Source organism: Paralichthys olivaceus, chromosome 21 (assembly GCF_024713975.1).
Source record: "Paralichthys olivaceus isolate ysfri-2021 chromosome 21, ASM2471397v2, whole genome shotgun sequence".
NCBI lineage: Eukaryota > Metazoa > Chordata > Actinopteri > Pleuronectiformes > Paralichthyidae > Paralichthys > Paralichthys olivaceus.
The window spans coordinates 11,827,243-11,843,678 of record NC_091113.1 but is presented as its reverse complement, the minus strand read 5'-3'; the positions used below and the strand labels follow the sequence as shown (position 1 = coordinate 11,843,678).

At 42.9% G+C, this 16,436-nt stretch overlaps 2 protein-coding genes across 5 annotated transcripts; one reads left to right on the top strand and one right to left on the bottom strand.

Moving 5' to 3' along the window:
• Positions 1-465: 465 nt before the first annotated feature.
• On the top strand, positions 466-12,035 carry tecpr1a (tectonin beta-propeller repeat containing 1a). 2 transcript variants are annotated; one of them, XM_020083328.2, is made up of 24 exons: positions 466-617; positions 1,974-2,210; positions 2,723-2,905; positions 3,011-3,133; positions 3,219-3,338; positions 3,591-3,765; positions 3,863-3,963; positions 4,302-4,403; positions 4,544-4,692; positions 4,921-5,528; positions 5,801-5,946; positions 6,057-6,212; positions 6,468-6,617; positions 6,882-7,039; positions 7,132-7,362; positions 7,507-7,603; positions 7,884-7,963; positions 8,072-8,128; positions 8,384-8,558; positions 8,849-8,984; positions 9,133-9,225; positions 9,336-9,442; positions 9,782-9,901; positions 10,141-12,035. In XM_020083328.2, exons 2-24 carry the CDS (start codon positions 1,986-1,988, stop codon positions 10,300-10,302), a joined length of 3,654 nt encoding a protein of 1,217 aa, XP_019938887.1. In that variant the 5' UTR covers positions 466-617; positions 1,974-1,985; the 3' UTR covers positions 10,303-12,035. The 2 variants fall into 2 exon arrangements, with proteins under 2 accessions (XP_019938887.1, XP_019938886.1); XM_020083327.2 differs by having other exon boundaries at positions 471-613.
• On the bottom strand, positions 12,004-14,841 carry bhlha15 (basic helix-loop-helix family, member a15). Of its 3 annotated transcripts, none has more exons than XM_020083330.2 (3): positions 14,584-14,841; positions 13,981-14,088; positions 12,004-13,337 (listed from the first exon to the last, which is right to left on the bottom strand). In XM_020083330.2, exon 3 carries the CDS (start codon positions 13,263-13,265, stop codon positions 12,696-12,698), a length of 570 nt encoding a protein of 189 aa, XP_019938889.1. In that variant the 5' UTR covers positions 13,266-13,337; positions 13,981-14,088; positions 14,584-14,841; the 3' UTR covers positions 12,004-12,695. The 3 variants fall into 3 exon arrangements, with proteins under 3 accessions (XP_019938889.1, XP_019938890.1, XP_019938888.1); XM_020083331.2 differs by having other exon boundaries at positions 13,981-14,039; positions 14,584-14,758; XM_020083329.2 differs by lacking the exon at positions 13,981-14,088 and having other exon boundaries at positions 14,584-14,752.
• Positions 14,842-16,436: the final 1,595 nt, after the last annotated feature.

Genomic DNA, 16,436 nt, shown 5'->3' with positions numbered 1-16,436 from the left:
CATTCAAATACTCAATTGTTTTATTCTACTGTGCTCTCTTGTATATTGTGCTACTGTAATCTTGGAGCATGTGGCACACATGCATTCTATTCATTGAGAATAATAAAGTCTATATTATATCATATCGTATTAAATTATATGATCTTGTATTATATTATATAATATTATATTATATTATATTATATTATATTATATTTTATTTTATCATATTATATTATATTATATTATATTTTATCATATTAGATTATATTATATCATATTATATTATATTTTATCATATTAGATTATATTATATCATATTAGATTATATAGAAGACTTGAAACTTTATGTCCTCACCTCCTGCAGTTCACTTTCTGACGCATAAACCGACAGCGCCCTCTGCTGGACGCCACACCCGCAAACACCTTCTGCCTGGGAAAACAACCAATGGGCGAACAGGAGCACTTCCTGTTTCGCTGTGTGGAGAAGAGGAGGAATCATAGACTGTGTGTGAACAGCAGGAGGAAGGAGGAGGACTGGCTATGTGACAACCAGAGGAGCTCCATTCATCCGCTCCCGCTGAGTGAACCGCGGCCGCCTCCGCCGCCCGGTCTGTGAGAGGAGCTGCGACAGGTCGGTGCGTCGGCCTGAACTCTGGTTCATTTGCTATTTGTAGAGAGCTAAGCCTGTAAGCCTGCACCCGAAACAAGCCACTGTTCATGTGCTAATGTGTAGCCCGGAGCTAGTGTCCTTCTCTGCCATTCACCACCGCAGTATATTAGCTATTTGGCCTCATTAGTAGCGCCCTGTCGTTAGCATGGTGTTAACACGCAGCTACAGTGTTTTGAATGTCACTAACAGTTTTACAGATTTTGCTCACCATCGTCTACACTCTCGAGCCCTGTTGTTGTTTATTATTGTTGTTGTTGTCGTGTGCTAGGTGACAGAGGACACGCCTTTAGCAGCAGCATCATCCCTGCTGGTGTTCCAGTGTAAATTGGGACATTTGTTTACATTTCAGCCAACAAGTTCCAGATGTTCAATGTTGGTGTGAGGCGCAGATTCGTCACATCGATCAAAATGTGGTCCTCGAAACTGAAAACAAATGTAACGACCCTAAAAACACGCAAGTTTAGTTTTGTACATTTTAGACAATATGAATTAAAAGAACGTAAAGATATGATGTGATGTCTTTATGGCGAGACTTTCAATATACATCAAATCGATATATGTGACTGAATCTGCAGCCGCAACATCTGGAACACAGGTAGTTGAAATATAAAGAATAATCACTAGCTTTGGTGGTGGTTGTTGTTAAATGGAGACCTAGTGTTGTTGCACAACAGTATTGTGAAACCACAACAGTCCAGGATGTGGAGAAGTGTTCCTTGACTTTAAGGGTTTAAATTCAGACATGACAAGTGGAGCAAGTTCCACCTCAACACATGATCCTGACTACTGAATGCAGCTCCACCTTTTTTATACCTGTTCTTCTTAGTCATTACACACGTACGCTTGACATCTTGCTTCTCTTGATCATATAACTTGACCTGATTACAGTGTACTCTTTAATCAAGTACTATTGGCTGCTATTTTATGATAAATACATTCTTCAATGTTACTTTTGGACAGTATCGCAATCAAAGTTGATAATTATTACATTATTATATTATTACAGCGGGGGGCCGAACAGGTCAGCTGACAGGCGCCTCATGAGTAAGGCTTTAGTCCTCCTGCAGCAGCTGGTCCACCTGGTCCTTTGCTGTATATCTTGCCTACTCTCTCTCTCTCTCCTCCTTTCACACTTAACTCTTATCATTTAATCTTATCATTAAAGCCCATATTGCCCCAAAATAACTTTTAAACTAAATATACCAGATTTGTAACAGGGTAGTTAATATGGACTAAAACAGCCTTCGTTAATCAGCATTGAATTCAACATATTCAGACAAACATGTTGTTTTATGTTGTTCTCTCCATCACCATGTTTCAGTCAGGTGCAGCCATGCCCATCTCTCTTCTGTGGGCAGTGGATGTGTACGGGCGGGTCTACAGCCTGTCCACGTCAGGCCAGCAGTGGGAGCATTGCCACGATGCCCAGTTGGAGTTCAAGCGGGTGACAGCAGCTCAACAGTGCTGCTGGGGCATCGCCTGCGACAACAACATTTACCTGAACGTCCACGCTTCTGACCTGCCTGTCCGCTACCAGGAGCAGACATACGAGAATCAAGTGGGTCTCATCCACAGTCATTATTTAGAGAGAGTTCTGAGAAACGTACAAAGAACTATACAAGTCACAAATGCATCTTTTATTCCCTCATTTCACAAAGCATCTGTAGTCAAAATGAAAATGAACTATACGTGTGATTGACTGACTGAAAGAGTAAGTGCAACATTCTCATACAGTGTTCAACTTCCTCTGTTGCAAACTCTGTCACACATTGTCAAACTCTTTCACACCCTGGCCTCTGTGTGACATAATAAGCAAGTTAAAAGCTTGTGGAACCAGTTTTTAATCGGAAAACCATATAATGCTACAGTTTACTATTCACCACTGACCATGGAATGGGGAAATGCAGAAAATACTAATTAGGTTCATTGTTTCTGGTGAAGACAAACAGTTTTGTACCATCAGGTTCTGTCAGGTCATGCGCGTTTTCAAACACTGATGTGGAAACTGTACTTTCTCTTTGTTTCTTATGATCCTCTGTTTGCTCATCATGACCTCCATCTGTCCGTCAGCGATGGAATCCTGTCGATGGCTTCTCGGAACGTTTGCTGCCAAGCGATCGCTGGCAGTGGAGCGATGTCACGGGTCTGCAACACCAACCCCTGGACAGTTTCAGACTTACCTCTAGCAGCTGGGAGTGGGAGGGCGACTGGTACGTGGATGAAAACTTTGAGGGAGAGCCCATGGACAAAGGGGTGAGTGTGTGATGATGTTTTCGTTTGTGCGTCCTTACGTCAGCATCAGCCTCTGCCCTTTTTATTCCTGCATTGTTGTAATGATTGAGGTGTTTGCATGTGCAGGGTTGGACCTACGCCATCGACTTCCCCGCTGCCTACACCAAAGACAAGAAGTGGAACTCCTGTGTCCGTCGCAGGCGATGGCTCCGCTACAGACGATACAAAGCCATGGACACATGGGCTAAGGTAAGCGTTGTACTGTGTTTGAGTTTGTGTGTGTGAGGCCTGTGGGTTTGTTCACCTGCCTCTCTCTTCCTGTGTCTGTTGATAGATCCCCTCGCAGCAGACAAATCTACCAGATCCCTTCAGCGACATCAGCTGCGGAGGCTGGGAGATCAATGAGGAGCCCAGGGGCCGCCTGTCACTGTGGGCCGTGTCCCTTCAGGGCAAGGTACAGCTCACACAACCAACCTTAGCCATGGATATCCATGGCAACCTACTTCAAATCTTGTTAGCCTGTAATTTGCATAAATAAATTCAGCTACAGTCTGGAAAACTGTCCTCTCATGCACACTGCAATGCTTTTTTCCTTATTTTTTATTTACTGTGTAATAATCATCAGTCAATTATATATATATATATATATATATATATATGTTGCCATCATACTTGATTATCTGACTACTCATTTCTCGTCGTGCAGGTGTGGTTCAGAGAGGGAATCTATCATCAAAATCCTGAGGGCTCTTTGTGGGAGGAGGTGCCTCTCCCTGGGGAGGTAGTCCAGATCAGCTGTGGCCCAGGGGACCTGGTGTGGGCGGTGCTGTGGGAGGGGCAGCTCATTGTCAGGGAAGGCATTGGCCGAGATTGTCCCAAAGGTACACAAGCTTGTTGGTGGGAGAAAGATGTGTTGTGTGTATGTATGTGTGTGTTCATCCTCTTTGTGGAAGGTGATGTTGTTCTTTTGAATACCAGGTTCCTCCTGGGTGGTGGTGGACTCTCCCAGTCCTGATGTAGGAGCCACACATGTAGCTGTGGGAGTCAATGTCGTTTGGGTTTTGACCAAAGACAACAAAGTAAGAAAATTCTCTTTTGATTATAATCCTAATTAAGTACTATATATAAATATATCTATATATATATATATATATAGCCCTCGATGGTTAGCAGGCAGTGTATGTGATGGTGATATGCTGTGTGTGTGACTTTAACTGCAAAGCACTCTGAGTCGTCAATAAGACTGAAATAATGCTCAGTAGATACAGTGTCATTACCATTTGGAGTAGATTTATTTCTCCAATATCATATGCAAAACAAAAAAACTGCATTAGTAAAGAGGAACAGGCTGGTATACGATTACACTATTGTTTTTTAGCTAAAGAGCACTTTTCTCTTCATTCTCCTGTTTCTTCAGGTGTGGTTCAGACGTGGCGTGAACTCTCACAACCCATGTGGCTCAGGCTGGATCAGCATGGTTGGAGAAATGATCATGATCAACGTAGGACTCAATGACCAGGTGACTTTCTATCATATCCTGCGCACTACTGTTTGGAAGTAACATATCCAGCACCTTCTACCTTCTGGGTGCTTTAGCATTATGATGTCAAGTCATAGGATTTGGACACATTCATGACAACCTGTTTCTGTTGTGTGTAGGTGTGGGGTATCAGTTGTGAGGACCGGGCAGTGCACTTCAGACAGGGTGTGACCTCCAGTGAACTGAGTGGGAAAACCTGGAAGGTTATCAGTGTTCCCCGAGATGGAGATCGATCCCACTCCAGTGCCAGTGCGAACAGCTTGCAGAGGTGGAGAAGCCTCAGACACACACACACACACACACACACACACAATAATAAGCTTTCAGTTTAATACAATGACTTTTACTATAATTCAAATTCAATACAGGCTTTAACTGAAAAATGAAGGAAACAGGTTCAACTAGTTGGAGATCAGTCTACATACATGCAACATTAAAGTATTTTCGGGAAAATGCTAATAAATAAATTCAGTTTCTCTCTTTATTCATCCCGTAGTGCTGGATGTTACTTCTGTGGTGAGGTGCGTGCTCAGTCTGTAGCGAGTGATGTGGAATCAGACACAGAGAAAGGATCTACAGATGGAGCGACTGGATTTGTCACATCTGACCCCCCCGAGTCAATTGATGCCTCTTCAGACCACACCTCTGACCAGCCCTCTGACACCCCCAAACCCTGCATCCCCAAAGTCACCAGTGACAGCTTCATCTCTGAACTCGTCTCTGATCGAGAGCCCGCAAGGACCTTAAGAGATGTTGCATCTGCCGCTCCTGCAGTTCTGGAAGAGGAGAACATCTCTGGAGAAGGAGAGCTCAAAGCTCTCTGTGCTGGAGCAGCTGTTATCCCGAGTCAGTCTAGAGGTCCTCTCGACCCCCAGTGGAGTAACGTGGACCTGGAGGAGACGCAGGTCCAGCAGGCCCAGACTGGAGCAGTGCTGGAATCCTCGGACACTTGCAGCTTGTCCTCTGTGGCTACATACACCCTTGCCATTGAGGACCCCTATGGAGTAGATGAGCACCCCCTGTGGGCGTGGATCAGTGGAGGAGGCTGCTCTGTGGACAGTCACTCCCAACTCAACTGGTTTAACTGCCCTATGAATTCTTCAGGTGAGTTTAGTAAGATAGCTGATAGGGATGTACATTTTGAATTTTTTCTCCCTGATAATAGACCCTCTTTAACAGATTATTTACCATTTTTAACAATAGAAATGATGCAACATGTGTGATGTACTACCTCAGCAGGCAGTGTTGTCCACATTTCCATTTCATGTCTGTAGGAAAACTTTGGTGCCATTAGAGTTATGATAGTTATAAGTTAAGATTTAGTTTCCTTTATGTTTGTTTGTTATTGATTTCTTTTACTGCTGTTCTTCCTCCAGCTTTGGTTCAGTCAATCCAGTCCATGAGTCTGTCTGTAACTCCAGCTCAGACGGCTACCTGGAAGAGACAAATCTTTGAGCAACTAAGTGAGAGGACCAAGAGAGAGATGGACAATTTCAGACATTATGAACAAGCCATAGAACAGGTACAGGTGCACGTGTTCCTGCCCAACTGCAGGAACGTCTCCTTTTTTCCTTATTTCTGTCACATTCAATTTATCCATTAATTTGTCTTAACATTCACCCGCCTTTACAGTCTGTGTGGGTGAAGAAGGGAACCATGCAGTGGTGGAGAGACTGGAAGCCACACAAGTGGATAGATATCCATTTTGCCTTAGAGCAGTTCTCAGGACCAGAGGGAAACAAGGACGGAATCATCTTCATCTATTACAACTTCTATGAGGAGAAGAAGGTGTGTGCGTGTGTCTGTGCGTACAGAACACTTGACAGTCTTATGTGCCTTCCAGATAGAAAATGTTTTTTTTGTCACAATGCTTAAACATAACACAATAGACTTGCTCTGAAAACAGAATGAGTCATTCAATGAACAAGTGCGCTCTTCCTCTCTTTCAAACATTCCCTCTTATGTCTCTCTTCCTCTATTTATTTTCTGTTACTTTCTCTCTGATTTTTTCATTTCCTCCCTCTTTGCCGTCCCTCTCTTCAGTACCTGCATGCCTTCATTAACGAGATCACCATCCTGGTTCCTGTGCTAAATGACTCCAAACACACTTTTGCCATCTACACTCCTGAGCGGACCAAACAGAGGTGGCCGATCAGATTGGCAGCATCCACAGAGCTGGAAATGCGCGACTGGGTTTGTCTAACTACTACAAAGCATGTCTGACGCATGAAAGATTTTAGAACGAAATTGTTTCATCTAAATCATCACTCATCCACTGAAGTAACAGTATTACATTATTGAATACAGATCAGTATAATGTCATAGATTTTACTACTCTTGGTGATCAAAGTAAAAAAGATGAATTATAGATGGTAAATTATTGGTTCTCATGTGATTCTACATTTTCCTTTTTTTCTTTCCCCTCCGTCTACCTCTACCTCCCTCCCCCGAGTTCAGCTGGCATTGCTGAGTGTGTCATCCTGCGACTCGAGGAGAATCCAGGGTCCTCCCTCCAAACACGCCATCTGGTCCATCACCTGTAAAGGAGACATCTTTGTCAGTGAGCCCTCTCCTGCTCTGGAGGCCATCCCTTACCCCACACCCTGCGACCAGATGTAAGAATAAGCCAGAGAGAGAATATAACAACAAGTTTTGATAGATAAGAAGTTTCCTGTCTCAACCACAACCACTCGTTTACTCTGTCCAGGTTCTGGCGGCAGGTCGGAGGTCACCTGCGCATGGTGGAGTGTAACACTATTGGGATAGTGTGGGGGATTGGCTATGACCACACTGCTTGGGTTCACAGCGGTGGCTACGGAGGGGGCTTCTTCCAGGGACTGGCCAGCAGCACAGATAACATTTACACACAGACTGATGTCAAGAGTGTCTACATCTACGAGAACCAGAGGTGGAACCCAGTCACGGGCTACACCAACAGGTAGACGACTCGCTCCAGATACCTCTGAGATTCAGACATACATATTTAAACCTCTACTATTACCTCATGTTATGTCAAACAAATTCTAACTTTTCTTCTGCAGCTTAAGTGCACAGTTAGTCAAGTGTGTATGCTTTGTTTCAGAGGTTTACCTACAGACCGCTACATGTGGAGTGATGCATCAGGACTACATGAGTGCACAAAAACAAACACTAAGCCTCCCTCTCCGCAGTGGACATGGGTAAAGTACATCTATACACACATACACATTGTCATAGCCACCTTACCATAACTATATCACCCAAAAATTATTTAGGAACAAACGTCCCAGATTAACAGCATTTTATTCCCAAATTTGTCTCCAAGCCAGAGACATGCACACACAAACAAAAACTCAGGGAAATCCCCTGTGTTAATCTGATCCCCACACGTATTTGGTCTTGAATTATCATGGACATGGTGTGTAGTCATAAAAGCTGATGTCTTCACTTTGTCTCACGTTTCTCATCGTTTGTTTTCAGGTTTCTGACTGGGCCATCGACTACAGTGTCTCTGGAGGGGCAGACAGAGAAGGCTGGCAATATGCAGCTGATTTTCCAGCGTAGGTCTCAATCATGCTGCCCTCATATTCATGACCCAACCTCAACTCTGTTGTTCTTCAATTTGTCCTTCCTCCTCCTCCTCCTCCTCCTCGTCTCTCTCTCTGCAGGTCATATCATGGCTACAAAACCATGAAGGACTTTGTCCGTCGCAGGCGATGGAGCAGGTACAGAAAACAGCAACACTGGAATATTAGTGGGACGAGTGTGGCCAGTGCCCTTGACATTTGTTGTGTGTGTGGTTGTGTTTGTTCACAAGTGTCCATTAAGTCAGTGTTGTTAAATATATTTTGCGATAATATATATCTTGTCAATATTACTATTGAGAATGTAACGTGTTAATCAAAGATGTTTTTGCTATAGATCATTAAATAGTATTGAATATTTGATTGATATAAAATGGATGTTTTCCTCCTACACAGGAAGTGTAAATTGACCACTACAGGACCCTGGCAAGAAATCCCACCCATCCCACTGAGTGACGTGACCATTCTGCCGTGTGCCACTCAGAGCAGCGTGGACGTGGTGCCTCTCTGGGCCATCAGCAACAAGGGAGACGTGCTTTGCCGGCTGGGAGTCACTGCACTGACGCCTGCTGTGAGTCACATTGATAAATTAGTAAACTTCCGCTGCCATTTTGATTTGCTCACCACGACCACACCATACAACATTGCAGATTATCACAGTGCCCATCATTTGTACAGTGCAAGAGATCTTTATCTTGATGCACTTGGGTCATAAAGAACTTTGATAAGGGACTTTTTTCATGTCTAATTCATGTTGATAAGTCGTTAAATATGGACGATAAAGTTTTACTACAGCGTAGCAGCAACAGAAATAATTTATAATAAGTGTTTGAGCAGTTATTCTTCTTCTTGATCTCTCAGGGATCCTCATGGCTCCACGTGGGAACCGACCAGCCTTTCAAGTCCATTACCATTGGTGCTGTCAGCCAAGTTTGGGCCATTGCAAAGGACGGTTCTGCTTTCTATAGAGGATCAGTGTCTACTCAGAGTCCTGCAGGTCAGTGGGATGAACTGTTTTTTATTCTGCCTGGAAGAGGAAAGATCTCATTCATGGTCTTGTCAACACAGAATCAATAACGTTGAGATTTTGGGGGAAATAAAACAGATGTGGCTTTCATTTGTGTGTGTTGTGTCTCCCTCTGCAGGAGACTGTTGGTTCCACATCCCCTCCCCAGCCAAACAGAAGCTGAAGCAGGTCTCTGTTGGAAGGACATCAGTCCACGCTGTGGATGAAAATGGTGAGTTTCACCTGAAATCCATACATTTTAAAAAGTCATGTTTTTAAGAGACATTGTGTTTCTTGTTAGACTGTTACTGATCATGTTTGATGTGGTTCTTTTCCATGAAGGTAACTTGTGGTACAGGCAGGGTGTGACTCCCAGCTACCCTCAGGGCTCCTCCTGGGAGCACATCTCTAATAATGTACGCAAAGTCTCTGTAGGGCCCCTGGACCAGGTGGGTCTTTATTCCACTTGTGATTGCATCTCTCTTCCCCACTCTATATGCAAATAATAATGCATGTCGTATGGATGGATTTTAAGCACAGGATAGATTTGAAGTCTGAACAGGATCTCCTATTGTCAGTGGTGTGAACATGTAAACATGAACTTGTTGTGGGCAGAGTAAGGATGATCCGTTTTCTGGTTTTTGAAGTTAGAATTTTACAGTTACCCTTCTACTATTTGAAGCTGGCAACATGTGAAACCTATGTAGCTTTAGTTATTGATTAACAGAATAATTTGTAATGTATAAAAAGGTATTTCTTTAAATAATTGGTTTGTTGTGTGGGTGAAGGTGTGGATCATAGCAGACAAGGTGCAGGGCAGCCACAGTCTGAGCTGTGGGACAGTGTGCCATCGACTCGGGGTACAACCCATGGACCCTAAAGGACAGTCGTGGGACTACGGCATTGGGGTAAGTCATAAGGGAAAATAAACTCTGTGAGATTCATCAAGGCTCTGTCTGTGTGGCCACTCTCTGAATTACATTTTTAACTTCAATTTGCAATCAGATATTCTTTACCTACCACATTTATTAAATAAAAACAATAAAATGGTTATCGTGTGTTTCACTGTGGTAAGGACATGACTTAAAATGTGTTAAAAGTGTTAAAAGACAGATTGTTTTCGCCCTCTCTCCTGTCCGTCTTTTAGGGTGGATGGGATCACATCACAGTGAGAGGGAACACCCTGGAGCAGCCACGTATCTGTCTTCCCTCTCTAACAGGCGTGCCCTCCCCTGCCCCTCAGAGCCCTCTCCTGGTCAGCAGCGTGGAGGTCAACGGCAATGCTGTTGGATGTGAAATGCAGACATAAACTCTGAGGTGCACACAGACTGTACGTAGAAATCCTAAACCATATCTTCTGTGTAGTAAATTTTTGTTCAAACCCACTATTTAATTCTGAAGTAGCACCAGTGACAGTTCAACCCCCAGAGAACAGCCTTCAGTCTTCAAGTCACATGAGTCAGTGAAGCAGAAAGTTAAAATTTCTGAGTGCCCTCTGATAACTGCAGACGTCCTTCAGTCCTGGATGTTCATTGTATAAAGCGTTCATGTCCTATGTACATTTCTGTGTAATTTGTTTGACCACTGCTTGTGTTTTGTCTCTGACGCTGAACTCAATGGTCTTAACACGTTTATATTCTTATTTATTCATCAGGATGAGATGTTTGTGTGTGTGGAAGGGCGAGGCTTTTAAAAATATGTTTTAGAAGGTCATATAGAAATGTATACGGAAACATTAGTGTGCATTAATTACAGTTGGTATTGAACTAATAGCTCAAGGGCTGGTGTTGTGTACAAAGTAAAAAAGAAACGTGCTTCATCATAGTCTGCAGGCAACAGGTTAGTAACACAATGTAAAACCGAGTCTGATTACTGTGAAATAGAAGGGGGGACGATGTGCGATTCAGGCTGCTGGAACTTCATTCCACTGTGTGTGTGTGTGTGTCCCCACAGGTTTCTGAAGGGACTTTGTATAGTCTACATTTAGGGTAACTGCATGTCACAATCCTGCTTGTTTGGCCAGAAGAAACCACCATAGCTCAGTAAGACAACCTGAGCAACCAGTAAAAGCAGTTTATGAATCTCTTTTAATAGTAAGAGACACATACTATAAGAAAGAGTCTAATAACTATTAACTATTTTGACTTTCTACTTGAAAGTTTTACCTATTGTTCTCAGTAGAGTTGAAGAACTTCTAGGAGCCTGCATGTAGCAGCTGTAATAAGATCTGCAGTGGCTTAATTTACCTGTGGTGGTTGCTGATTGGCTTGTACAGCTGACTTGTCCGTTAGCCCGGTGAAAGAGTGGGATATGGGCCAAGGAAGATGTTTTGGAGCAGATTCGATTAATGGGACAGATCCATGACTTTTATTTTTTTTATTTTCTGTAACATAAGACAAGAGATCTTCAGGCATATTAAGGGGGACCGATGGGGTTTGGCGGAAGTAAGAGTGCCATACTACTTTTGACAATGATTTAAATGTTATTTTCTAAAACAACAAAAAAAATGATGTGACTACTTTGTTGCTGTCATGGAGTAAGTGCAATGTTAGGCGTTGTAAATAAGGGAAAACACGTAGATTACTTGTATAAGTCTTGTGGTTGATTTGCTCAAACTGAACCTTCCTCTTTCTCAGGGGTTTCCACTTTCATGTCGTCTGCTTTTGTAGTCAAATGACTGAGCAGTGACAGAAACAATCATCAGAAAACACTATATTTTTTTTATAAATATGTAAGATATTAGTGATATACAGTGAGTGAAGTGGGTGTTGCAATGGTACTATCTAAAGCTGGTATAGTGTTTCATTTAAATAGTTTTCCATAAAGAAATATTCATAAACCACACACTGATGAATCGCTTCCTATGTTCACTCAAGTAGTAAGTGGATGTCTAAATATCATGCAGCTGAATGTTAATATTGTATTATCTGAGAATATCCGTTACTCCAGTGAGCGACATGTGGGCTACATTTCTCGGGTGTTGTGCATGGTCAAAATAACAGTTCTTGTCAATAAATAAATGTGTTTATTGAACTTGTCAAATATCTTCTCCTCTCCTGCTCTTTTTTCACCACAAAGTCCTGCCTCAACACACAGAAAGTCAAATATACACTGAAAACATCATCTCTGCCTCAAAGCGACGCTACAACCCGCAAGACGAGTACATCGAGTTCTCAAATTTGTGGTAGGTCGTCATCGTGAGCAAATGAACAAACAGCTTTTTTTTTCTTCTCGCTTCAGTATTTCAATATTTAGGAGCTGCTGCTTGCATTTCTCTTCTGCCTGGACGTGACAGTTATGACCTGAGGCTACACTCAGCAGCTTTCTCAACAGAAAACACAAGAAGATCACAAGATAACACAAAAAGAGAACAGGTCCCTGCCTCAGCTCAAACCATAGAGAGTGAGTAATTTAAAAAAAGACAGAATGGTGAAAGGTTAGCCCTTCCTTTCTGAGCACAATAAGAAATGAGTCTGTATGGTCCATCTGGTCAGCCTTTGTGTCTGCCAGGTGAATGGTCCTCAAGAGTTTCCATGTTTTGCAACTTCTAGACAGATCACTTCCTGTTGTGAGTTTGCTGTGGCATGTCTATGATGTGGAACAGCTCCTCTTCCTTTAGAACACATTTTTTCTGAGCAGATCTCAGAGCAGCGTTGCCCTCTTGCTTGCCCCACCTGGCCTCCCACCCACTCTCAGTAACTGTTAGCTGCGTTGGCTGAAGCTGTGCATGTGGGTGAGGTACTGGGTGAGATCATCCTCCCCGTCCTCCTCCAAATGCTGCTGGTAGCACTGGAGCAGCTTAGCGGTGCTGGCCTCTGATGGGACCCCACCAGTGGGCAGGCAGGCCCCTGACATGTCCACGACGATGGTGGTGAGAGCTTTGATGTAATTCTTTGCCAGGGTCAGTGTCTCGATCTTGGACAGCTTCTTGTCGGTCTTGACGTGGGGGATGGCCTCTTGCAGCGCTTGGAAGGCGTTGTTGAGTTTGTGCATGCGCTGGCGCTCCCGCTCGTTGCTCTCCAGGCGGCGGAGGCTGCGTTCTTTGGTGCTGGAGGAGTGCTGCCTCCTCCGCCGCCCTTTGCCAGCTCCTCCCTGGCGGTTCCTGCCCCCACTCCTCAGCGACCCCCTCCAGGAGCCGTTGATCCGCACCGATGCCTCTGAGCCCTCCTGCTCGCTGGAGCCGGGTTCTGGTTCTGTGTCCGGCTCTAGTTCTGGCTCCGGGTCAGACCAGGTCCTGCTGGATCTTTTCACAGCCTTCCCTTTGGACTTCATCCTGCTGCCTCCTTCACCTCGCTCTCTCTGTCTTTCTCTCTCTCTCTGGCAGATCTCACAGCTTCAACAGGCCTGGAAGAAAATGGAGAAACGGCTCTAAATGTGTTTAAATTTAAAAGATGAAGTCTTTGCACAGAGTTTAACCTCAGTTGGCCTGTAACCCCCCAATTACTCTATAGGCCTCTCTCCAACTCATAGAGCCATGCATCCTGTTGTATCTAATCGGCCTCTTGCAGTGTGAAAACTCCATGATGTTGGCCTGTTAATCTACGCCTCTCTTATCCCCTCAGTCCTGAGATAATGTCCATGTCAAGGTCACAAAAACACGGAGCAGCCATGCAGGCTGAGCAGCAGCAGCAGCAGTCGGTCAAATTCACCTCTGCTGCTCTTGAACTTCACTTGAACCAGTAAATGGTTTGACTTGAAACTGGAGCCATTACAGGACTAAATAAACATCCTGACGTAAAAGTTTATTACATGTCTAAATGTGCCACAGCTCTGGATTCACAGGGAATTGGCAATAAAACAATATCCATAAATATAAATGTTATCATTATCACAAAAGTCCCATCATATCGATGAGTTGATAACACATTGTGTGAGTACAATGAGGAGGAATAACACATGAGTCATCTACTTCAGATTCATTAGGTGGTTTTCATTCTCTTTCGTTAAAGATGAGTTAAAAACAACAAAAATCTCTCTTCAAACTTACAGGAAAGGCACGCCTCCTTTTTCTTCTCTCTCTTCTTTTTGTTGTTCTTACATCTACGTCTGCAGAACAGAATGGACTTCAAAACACAATGTGTGGAAACACGGGCACCTTTAAGAACACAAAGGTCTCAGATCTTGATGATGCCATGTAACCTAAAGCTTCACTTCAATATTTATTTTACATTAGTCATTTCATTAAGACTTTTAGGACCTTGTCTGTTTTTGTAAATTGAGAGAAAAAAGGTTTTTAAATATTGATATCGTCTCATATCAACATTTTTATCTCAGTTCAATGTTTGCATATCATCCACCCCTACTTAAATCTATATGTTTTAAGGATGCTGATATTTAAATGTAAAGTTCTTTTACACAAATGAGTGCACACGATGAAAAAAACTCCCACATCATCCATTCAAGAGTTTTTCCTCCTCACTCTTTATCTCCCTAACCCACGTTTTATCCCCACAACGGTTATATATAGATATAGATATAGATATAGATATAGATATATACAGTATATAGATAAACAGGCTGCAGTGGAATAGAAACAAAGGACGTGAATCGACCACCATGGCTGAATGTGTGGTCAAAAGAAAAGTCTTACCTTGAAAGTTGCACTAACTTTCCTCCTTCTGAGTGTTGAGAGCGTCACCGCACACACTCCATGCAGGCAGAGGGAGAGCAGAAGCGCGTGGCCGAGCCGCACACTCCCGCAGGTCACCGTCACATGTGATCCACCTGCAGCTGACTGAGGTACACGTCGCGCTGCTCAGCCAATCAGAGGAGGCGGTGCAGCCCCCAGCTTGATGCCCAGATGTTCCAACGGCCTCCTCCTCCTCCTCCTCCTCCTCCCCCTCATCCTCCCCCTGCTGCTGGACACGGTCTCAGCATCACAGGAAACTGCACTAACTCCTGTTCAGATCTGTTTTAACCGCAGGAGCTGGAGTGCTGCAGATCATCGGCTTGGACAAAGTGAAAGTACCAGAAGTACACTGTAAAAAAAGAATATGTTCCAAATAATAATGCATTCAAATTCTCTGCTTGTAGATTAAGCCACACCACATCACCTCATCCTGGAACATGATTTGCGCCAGGTTTTTAATTTCAACAGTGATGAAGACAACTCCCATGATCCCATGCTGCTACACGACATCCTCAAACTAGATCTGTTTTAATTGAGACCCATAGTGATCAAAGTAATATATTGTATTTTAGGTAGCCTATTGTTACATATGTTGTAATAACATCAATGTTTTTTTATATTTCTAGTAGCACTTAAAGGTTCAGTGTGTTTGATTTATCTAGGGGTGAAGTTGCATGTTGCAGCTGAATACTCCTCATCTCACCCTCCTCTTCCAAACATGAAGGATAACCTGTGGTAGCTTCAGTTGTCATGAAAACTCAAAACGTTTTTAGTTTTTCCAGTTTGGACAACAGTAAAGAAACATGGCAGCCTCCACAGAGACGACCCCGCTCCATGTAAATTTAAGTTTTTTAAATTTCTGCCAAAAAATCCCTGTCACCTAAATCTTACACACTGAACCTTTAAGTGTCATTGGTAGTGGAGCTAAAAATTAAAATAGACCAATGTAGTAAGTGGTGGAACAGGTATCCAAATCATTTACTTAGACAAATTACACTGTAACACAAACACTATTACAAGTATGAGTCTTGCATTTAAAACTACTGGGGTAAAGAAGTAGGCCATAAGCCACACATTGTAGTCAAAGTATTAAAAGTTAAAATTACTCATTGTACACAATGGATCTAGTCTTATTCTTAAAGGTAGAGTGTGTAGAATTTAGTGACATCTAGTGGTGAAATTGCATTTGGCAGATGAATACCCCTCACCTCACTCTCCCCTTCCAAACATGAAAAAGGACCTGTGGCAGCTTCAGTTGTCATAAAAACTCAAAACATGGCAGCCCCGTAGAGAGGACTCCCTTCGGTGTATTTAAATACAAAGGGCGCCTTCTAGGTTAAAGAAAACAATTCATACAGTTTAGAGGAAACACACACTGAACCTTTAAATCATTATTATTGATAGTATAGTGGAGTACTTTAGTATTATAGAGTATAGTAGTATAGTATAGTAATAAATTATTTCTATGTATTTGTAAATTTAAACATGAGCGACAGATTGTTCTACCACAATACAACAGAGAAAATGAAATGTTTTACCACCTGAAATACAGATGAAAGATTAAAACACATTAAACACGGCAGTTTTTCGTCCACTCCTTTAATTCTAAGCAGTTAACGTAATTTCCATTGTGGCTTATCACCTTCCCCTGCTTCATTTGAATACAGTCAGACCACACCTGAATGTACAGAGGCAGAGCCGGGCCTCATTTTAAACTATGTCACATTATTTGCTTTTTATCAGAAAGAAATATCCCTTCACTTCTGTAATGAGAAATGATGATGTGAATATAATAATGTTATTGATATAAACGG